The sequence below is a fragment of the Drosophila rhopaloa genome, unplaced genomic scaffold (assembly GCF_018152115.1).
Source record: "Drosophila rhopaloa isolate 14029-0021.01 unplaced genomic scaffold, ASM1815211v1 contig_163, whole genome shotgun sequence".
In the NCBI taxonomy this organism is placed as follows: domain Eukaryota; kingdom Metazoa; phylum Arthropoda; class Insecta; order Diptera; family Drosophilidae; genus Drosophila; species Drosophila rhopaloa.
The window spans coordinates 7185720-7194918 of record NW_025335043.1 but is presented as its reverse complement, the minus strand read 5'-3'; the positions used below and the strand labels follow the sequence as shown (position 1 = coordinate 7194918).

Here is a 9199-nt window from a genome sequence, read left to right as displayed (position 1 = left end):
GCCGCAAACCAAATATTATTTTTCGCTTAAACTTTAAAATTTTTAACTGAAAAACTATTTCACACATTGGCTATAACAATTTCAGGGATCTTTTTGAAATGAGGTGGGGAGACAATAAACTGAAGGCAATACAAAGATGTTATAGCTTAATTATTATTATTTTTACTTCAAATGAGTATTTCATCTTGTTTTAGAACTTTTGTTTGAATAAACTTTTGTTTAAGGATAATGACTAAAAATTCGGTTGTTAACGTTTATTTAAAAATAATAAATAGTCGCCTATTTCGACCCTGGTTTCTATTTAATTTGTATGGTCTTACTAAAACGTGGTTAGCGGAGACACAAACCTTAATCGAAATCTCCACGTCGGTGGAGAGACATCATTGTTTTGGCAGATACAATCGATGCCTTATCCAGGCTTAAAAGTGTTATAAAAACATTAGCAAATGAGAAAACTGAAGTGAAAATTTCATTTCTCATTAGAGATTGAAAAATATCGATTGTGGCCGGCCAAACATCGAAATATCCGATAGTTTGGAAACATCGATGACATCGGCGTTAGCATCGATATCTCCACCTCTATTCGCCATTGCTAGACAACTTTTTTTCAAGCAAAAAAAGGTCGGTTGTGAAAATCGTGAAAATTAGAGAAGAATCGTGAAATTTCAACTGAAAAATAGAACCAAAAGTTAAGGACACCATTACCAGTTATTGAAGAGCAAGAGGGAAAAGGTAAGTGGCGTAAATGTGGATGCGAATAAACTGCGAAAACGCTCGGCCGGCAGAATATCGATTTTCTCGCAGCGAGCGACGCCACCGGCGGCAGAGAGATTGTAATCCGTTGAAAAGGGGGGTGCTGCGCTGGACGGCCTGCGCTTTCGCACACATGCACATATAATATGTAGAGACATGCTTATGCGGATCGAATTAGAAGTAACCTTTTTCTTGTGGCATTTTGCACTATCTTACAAACAGAGAAATAGATCACAAGATGCGTGGACGCGGCGGATTCATTCCACGTGGTGGTGGTACCACTCGCGGCGGCTACTATAATAATCGCAATTCGAGCAACTATGTTAATACCCGCACCCAGGGCAACTACCGTCCTAATAATGGGCGATACGAGAATAACTACCACAACAACAATAATCGCTACAACAACAACAACAGCGGAGGTGGGGGCAATAGCCACTATGACAATCGGAGTCGGGACAAGTTCACCCACCACAATTCCAGCAGTACCAACCGCTACGATTCCAGCTCCTCGGGCCACAAGCGCAGCTATGTAAGTTGTGACACTATATAACACTAGAAAATATTTTTTCATTTCACTCAATTACTACAAGATATTATCAAAAAAAGAACACTACAGATTATTTTCCAATTCTGTTTGTATACGAGATAAGAATATTTGAATACGCTCTTAGAACATCATGGACAAGACGTCAAGTACAGCCTATTGTCTTTTTCATTTTCTGCATTTAGCATTTCTTAATACATTCTTATTGAGTCCCAATATTTATAGTAATCAAGCAATTCGATTTCATATATTTTCTTATCTATCTATTTATCTAATCTTTAGGCTTGAGTAAACAACCATTAAATACAATTATTTAAAAAACTACTTATGCTGTCCCAATTCTTTTTAAAATTACAAATTAGTTAATTTTCTGAAATCGGATTAAAAATAAAATATATTCAATAGAATTATGTATGCAGTTGTCAAGCAACGAAAGAATATAAAACGAATACAATGAAATATATTTCAATTTGAGTTAACCTTAAGAACCTTCAATCTATAAACAGTTTGGTTTTTACTTATAACCAGCACACTTGTTTTCGTGGAAAATAAACATATAATTATAGTATTCAAAAAATACAGCTGAGGTAAAAATAAGATTTCCCAATTCACAACTAAATACACAGCATGGTAATCTTATTAATTTGAGTACTGCACAAATACACAAGTCAATATTTAAAAAAAGAATAATACAAAAAATATATCACTAAAAATTAATAGTCTTAATGAATTTGAATCAGGTCCCTATTATTTTGATCGTAACTGTAAGACTAACAAATTACCTCCTTATAATCTGTCACGCTCCATACAAATAATGAGTAATAATAGTGTCACTCCTGCACTTAATTATAGTAAGAGGTCTGTCGGTCTTGTAGCAAATGAGTGATTTGTTAGCCAAATCCATCTATATGTATATTCATAATGCTATCTATTTTTATCTGATGTGTGTCTAGGACTCTTCTCGCGATCGGAACGATGACCGCAAACGCCCGCGTACAGACGTAAGTTATACTTTGCCCTATTTCCGAAGCTAAAAGCACGCTATTCCAGAGGTCTATTAATTAATTATCCATTAAGCCAAACGCCTTGTACTTTGTAATGTTAATGACTTTCCAAATATTTATAGCACTGTTTGTGAAGCTTAAACGCGGGACTGAGTTGAGTTGCCTATCGAGCGTTAAAGCATAGCATGTCCCAAAAGTGCAAACAGCGCGCGGACTCAAAGTTGCCAGACAAGCACTTTGGAGCACCGTCTGACCATAAATATATATATATAAATCTGTGTATTGTCCATAGCATCGGCATCGGCACGGCAACATATAGATAATTTTTGCCAGCGACCGATCGATCGATCTGATCCGATCCAAGCCGACCCGAACTGATCCACATATGAGAAAGCAAAAACTTCTGTAGAGAACTGTTGAAGCGATCAAAACGATTTTGATCTGTAATCTCTTGTCTTGTATGCCTTGTACCGTACCATCAGCTGTCAAATTTTTCCCCATACCGAAAGTCGAATGTCGGTTATCAATCCGAGCAGAGAAAATAGAAATCAATCAGTGTGTACATCCGCATATGCATTATATCGATCCAAATCTAAGTAGCTAAGCTATAAGCATATAAGGTTTCTCCATCATGCTACCACACACAAAACACGCTGCAGGAAATAAAAATAACAGCATATTGCGATATATAACCCACAACCAAATCCGATCAGATCAGAACCAGAATCAGAAAATCAATATCAGTTTGTAGCTATATAGCAATTCTTTTCATTCAACAAGTCTATATGTTTTATATAAATATAAATCTACCACCTATATTTGATATTTGATACAAAAATCAAAACCAATCAACCAAAACAAAGCTCCTACACACCTTCCTACTCATCAATCGTCATAGGATTACCGTCGCACGTCCTCGTCGAACGATCGCAGCGATCGACCCTCGTCCTCGTCGCAGAACGTTGGCTCCTCATCCTCGAACTATCATCAGCGGAGCAGCACCGGCGGTGGCAATAACGGTGGCGGCGGGAGCTCGAGCTCCTACCGCCCGCGGGATGATTCCGCCAGCGGCAGCCGGCACCAGCGGGACGGATCGATGGGTCCCCCAAGCGGATGATGCGCAGCGTGGCCGGCACCAGCTATATATCCCGACCCCGCGGCACAATGTCGATGCGGGGCGGCATGATGCGCACTGGGATGCGGGTGGGAGCCATGCGCGTTGTGCGCACCCGCGTCAACGAGTCGAATGATCTGCGCACCATGCGCCGCCAGCTGCTCTATGCTCAGCAGAAAGACCGGGCTCGCCTGCTCAAGATTCAGCAGTTGAAAAGGTAAATAGACCAATCAAAACAAAAAATATACAAAAAACCCAAACGAAAAATAAAAGTTACGCCATTGTGTACCAATTGAAGATGCAGAGAACTATGAAAGCAATCTGTGAGATTGATATGCAATATGTGAACAGTGAGATTCAGTAAGGAATCTGGATGCGAGATGGAGGGGGAGAGCACTCGGTGCCAGATCAACTGAGCGGCCTCCAGAAAGACTCCATTCTCCATCGCTGCGGATATAATCCGTGTGTATATTGTTGCGTAACTAAGTAGAACGAATTGAAATGTACCGAAAAAACACCCGACACTATATGACAAGAACGTAATTTGTTAGTTTACCACCCAGCTTCTTATGTACTAAAAAAAAACACAAAAATTTGAACTTGCCTCCCAACAAAAAAAAAACATCCTGCCACCCTCACATGACTTCACATTCGAATTCATTCCACCCAAATGTAGCTCGTTGCGACGACAACGCCAGGGCGGGAATAGCAGCGACGACTCCAGCGGCAATGAGGACAAGGACGGCGATGATGCTGAGAAAAGCAAGAAGAAGAAAGGCAAGGACAAGGACGCTGATGGAGGCGATGACACTGACGAAGACGACGACGATGTTGAGGACGATGATGAGAAGGACGAAAAGAGCAAGAAGTCGTCGCCCGGTAAAAAGCGAAGCAGCAAGTCGGCCAACGAGGATAAGAGCGACGGCGAAGGCAACGAAGATGACGACGATGAGCACGGTGAAGGCGATGACGATGAGGATAAGGATCTGAATGAGTCCGATCCCAAGAGCGGCAAGGCCGACGACGCCTCCGATGACGAGGATGTCAAGGTAAAGGCCGATGGTGAGGCCGGCGAAGGCGATAAGGGTGACGAGAAGGCTAAGTCGTCGGCCGACAAGTCAGGTAAGAAGAAGGACAAGGACGATGCGAAGGACTCCAAGTCGAAGAAGTCGTCGTCCGTCAAGAAGGAGCGCTCGTCGCGCAAGGACAAGGATGATTCCGATGATGATCGCAGCAAGGAGCGCCGCAGCTCCCGTCATCGTGATGAAGACCACAACAACCGCAAGCGCAGCTTCATTAAGCTCATTTGCGTCCATTGCCGCATCAAGTGTGTAACCTTTAAGGTGAGTTTGGCATCGGGAATCTTGTCTTACTCTAGTCTCTATTAACAATTCATTTGTGACCTGCAGGAATACAACTACCATCTGAACTCACGCTCCCACAAGAACTCTATGCGCCAGGTGGCCCTCAACCAGCGTGCCGATTTGCAGCGCATGCGCGCCCGCCAACGCACCACGCAGCGCGAGATCGAGGAGAACAGCAAGGAGGAGCACGAATCACGCTATTGCCGCCTCTGCCGTTTGGCCTATCGACAGCCCAAGAATCTCCACCAGGCATCCGAGCATCACAAGACCATCAAGAAGTTCTTGATGCCGTACTGCGGCTCCTGCCACCTGGCCTTCAAGAACGCCATGCTCTACGAGAACCATCGCTGCTCGCTGGAGCATATTAGGGTGAGTCAGAGTCCTTGATTTAATATTCAAGTGATTAAACCAAATTTTCCCGATTTCATTCATGATAACTTAGTATTTGTATTTTAAGTAATAATGTTCAAGATATAGACAATTGAAATTTTCTTTTTTAAAGCCAACAAAATTATAAGTTATATGGAAATTTGTTGAAGAAAATTTAGTTATTCCATTCCATATTCGTTTATTATACAATACATACATTATAATAGTTTAAAAATAAATTGCATTCTGCTTTTTCATAAAAGATTTTAATCGCTATGAAAAATTTCTTTAGAAGACCCAATCTTGGATCTCCCATACAAAAGCTATTTTTGTATTCAATTTTTCCGTCCCAAAATTAGACTTCCTAATCCCCATCATCAAAAGGCATAAATTATTATTTTTGTGTGTTTGCTTGCAGAACAAGGCCCGCAACGATGAGTCCGGATCGGACGATAGCGTGGATGAGCGCGAGATTGATTTGAATAAATTCCAGACCGTGGACTCAGTAGGCGAGATCGATGTGGACATGGTCGATGCTGATGTGGATGCCATGGTTACGGAAGCGGAGAACGCTTTGAAGAGTGAGGATGAAGAGACGCGCAAACGCGCTCTGATTGGCCCAGACTTTATCAAGACCATCGAGGCCTTCTACTGCGAGTTGTGCAATCACTATTCCGGCAAGACTGACGACGTGTCACTTGAGGACTACACCAAGAAGCATTGCTTGCAGCACTCCCACGTAAAGGCTTTCCTGCGCAACAAGGAAGAGACTGAAAAGAAGGCCAAGGCGGAGGAGGGCGATGAAGAGGATCACGATGAGGACAAGAAGGCCGATAATGACGATGCGGAGGGCGATGAGGAGCTCGATGGCAAGATGAACGTGGACGAGGACGAAGAATTTGGCGACGGAGATGGAGATGGAGAAGATGGAAATGGAAGCCACGACGAAAAGTTGTGGGAGGAGGTGGACAAGGATCTGGGCGATCTTCTAGCCGAAGTGGAGCCGTTGGGACAGGAAGAAGAGGAGGATGAGGAGGACGAGTCCGTGCTTAACATTGACATTGCAAGGTATGTGAAAGGTGATCAGTTATCATGAGTATGTTGTGTAACCCGTGTCCACTTGCAGCGAGAAAAACAAGCTTAAAGACGCCAAGGAGGAAGCTAACGGCGAAGCCGATGAGGTACCAGCTAAAGACAACGCGCCGGTGGCTAAGTCGACAGAGAAAAAGCCCGTTGGCACCGCGCCATCCACACCAACGGTCAAGACCACCGCTGCCGCCAAGCAGCCGGTGAAGAAAGCAACGCCCAAGCCGGCTGCCAAAGCCGCCAAACCTGGTCCAGCTTCCACGAAGCGCAATGTCTTGGTCAGTGTGAAGCGTACATCGGCGGCCACCATTAAAGCTGCCACCAAGTCCGCGAACAATGCGGCAGCCGAATCCAAGTGAGCGATACTCGAGCAGCAGTAATATATATTAGTAATAGCAACAACCAAACCCAGTGATTGGGTTGCTACAAACATATTTCAAATATATAACTAAACCATAATGTGCTCAAATAAGTGCACACCAGAGCTGCTCTGTCATCTGGCCTCCGAGCCCAGCCTGCTTAATAAACGTCTAGACCTAACTATACCAACCTGTTCCCGTGTGTTGTCTCTATATGGCGATTGTGCATGAGGAGCTGGAGTTGGAGAGTACCTTTCTTGTACCTTTCGCCGTGTGCCACTCGAGCGCTTCAAGTTTGGCCTTTCTAAAATGGCCAAGGCTCTGGCCACCTGGCGCAAACAATGGCAGAGAAATGCCTGTCGGTCGCCAATTTGTTGGCCCCTTCAAGGTGCTCGCATGTAATTGTCAGCTGCGATATTCACAGGCGAGGAATGGCGCACGCTAAATGAGATTAACCGGCTTCAAGCCCTTGTATCACCAGCTTTGGGATAATACTTTGGGATTCAAGTTAACAAAGACGTAGTTCCAGTTTTTACTTTCACAAAGAAATGTATGTAATTTAAGTTGTTTTTTTTTTAGACACAAATGAACTGTTTCTGGTATTCATTTATTTATTAAAGCAGGCTTAATCATTGGTAAATAATTATTTTCCAACTTTGTTTTTTTTGTTATCTCTGGGTTTTTTATTGCTAAAATGATTCAGACTTTGGAATTAAAGACATTTTAAACGATTTAAAACCCATTTGACTAGTATAAGTAATAACATATCTAACTCTTTTTTTAAATTTGGATTATATATGTTGACTAAATATGAAAAACAAACGCCAATTTAAATTATTTCGTAAGTAACCGTATACCTAAATAACAGCAAAGATCCATTTGAAATTTATAAATTTAAATTCTTGATAAGGCACTTAAGGGGACTGTTTATATAGGAAAGTTATAAAGAATAACCCCGCTTATCGGATCGTGATGCTGTCAGCTCTTCCTGCTTCCATTCGAAATGTATTTATTAACCTACTGGGCGGCACATGTGACTCCATGGGGCACTGTTTGCCGTTTCCGCTTGATACTTGCCACTTGGCGGTCGGCGCCGCAAGACAATGCCGATGCGGTGGCAACCGAAAGGAAAATACATTTCATAATTTTTCTACATATTTCTGCCAAATTAACTTTCACCGCACGCCACATAGGATGATGGTGTCTTCGTATTTTCGTATTCGACTGTTATGCAATCTGTCACTTGATATGCGTGTTCGCCGGTTAATATCTTTGGTAGGCCTTTCTTACCATCCGTTCCAGCTTCCTTTCCTCGCCGCTTTAAGTGGGGCTCAGTCAGACAATGTCAAGTTTTGATTTGATCACTGGCGGCAGCATCAGGTTTTCGGGTTTTGTTCACCGGGTCTCCCCATGACGGCTAATCCCTGGCAATCGCTCATTCAGCTCGGTTAAATTGCATTCATGTTTTGACGCTAGATTTATGCGCACATTGTTCTGTCTGTGGCTGCCACAAATCCGGTTTTTGTCCCAAGCGCCGCCGTTCCATTGTGGCCGGGTATTACTATTAACATTTAATTTGCGATTCCAACTCGATGCTTCGGCTGCTGCTTTTTAGTTACGTTTTTTTGTTGTGGTTTCGGCGCTTCTATTAAGAAATTTCAGCGGTGTCAGTGCACATAAAACTTTTTATGGTCGTTATTCTGCCTTTAATTGGTTCTAAAAACATTTATTTTGTAAGCCCGTTTGGGGAGTTTTTATGTTTCAAGACGTAATTATATTTTTTGTTTTTAGAAACCGTTTTAAGATACAACAATTTCAAATATAGGTATATTATTGATTGTTGAACGGAGTAAATGTAGTGTAGTGCCTTTAACAATTAGGAAGTACGATATATTTAATCTACTACAATTTTTATTTTAATGAAAGTAAGTAACATCTTAAAAAAATCTTAAAATTGTACCATTTTTTTTAGAGCTCTTGAGATAAATTTGAAAAATGTCTGTATGATTTTAAAGTGTAAATATTTGTTTTTTGTCTGCTGGGACTGGCTGCCATCTTCCTGTTGCTCGGCCACTTTTTGCACATGCTACGGTTTAAATGCCAAGGTGGTGAGCTTGCCGCTGGGACTAGGCGAATCCAGTTATCAGCGGGGACCCACAATTTGGTTAATGCCAGCACCACTCGGACATGTTCTCCACGGACCCCAAGAATCAGAAGCCGAATCGCCAGTCATAAATTGTGTTAAATGGAATCGTTTGACGCTCGTATTGAAATGTCAGTTGGATCGCTGCCACTGGATACATCTGCGGATCACAGTGGATCCACATCTTGCCCAGGGCCATCCCGTTCATTCGGATGGCGATGGCCAATGTGCGGGTGCGTGGCTAATTGCCGCTCTTTGGCCAGATGCTTTGTTGTACACGTTTTCACATCGTTAACAATATGGTGTGTTTGTTTTATCTTTCCCCAAGGGATTTTAGCCGGCGGTTTTTTCTTGTAAAAAACCTTGGCACTCAAAGGCCTGGAATTTGCATACGTTTACAAAAGCGTCGAGATTAGAGAAAAATGTTGGTAATGATTTGATTGTGGGCATTTGTAATCGC

The 9199-nt window shown here is 42.4% G+C and overlaps 1 protein-coding gene across 1 annotated transcript; it reads left to right on the top strand.

Annotated features, from left to right (window-relative positions):
* The first annotated feature begins 562 nt into the window (after window positions 1-562).
* On the top strand, window positions 563-6786 carry LOC108039296 (GATA zinc finger domain-containing protein 14). Its single transcript, XM_017116242.2, is given in 9 exon segments — window positions 563-732; window positions 976-1285; window positions 2254-2301; window positions 3203-3410; window positions 3413-3635; window positions 4095-4761; window positions 4828-5151; window positions 5570-6219; window positions 6278-6786. Coding segments are annotated over 8 exon segments (2733 nt in total). The 5' UTR covers window positions 563-732; window positions 976-991; the 3' UTR covers window positions 6597-6786.
* The last annotated feature ends 2413 nt before the right edge of the window (window positions 6787-9199 follow it).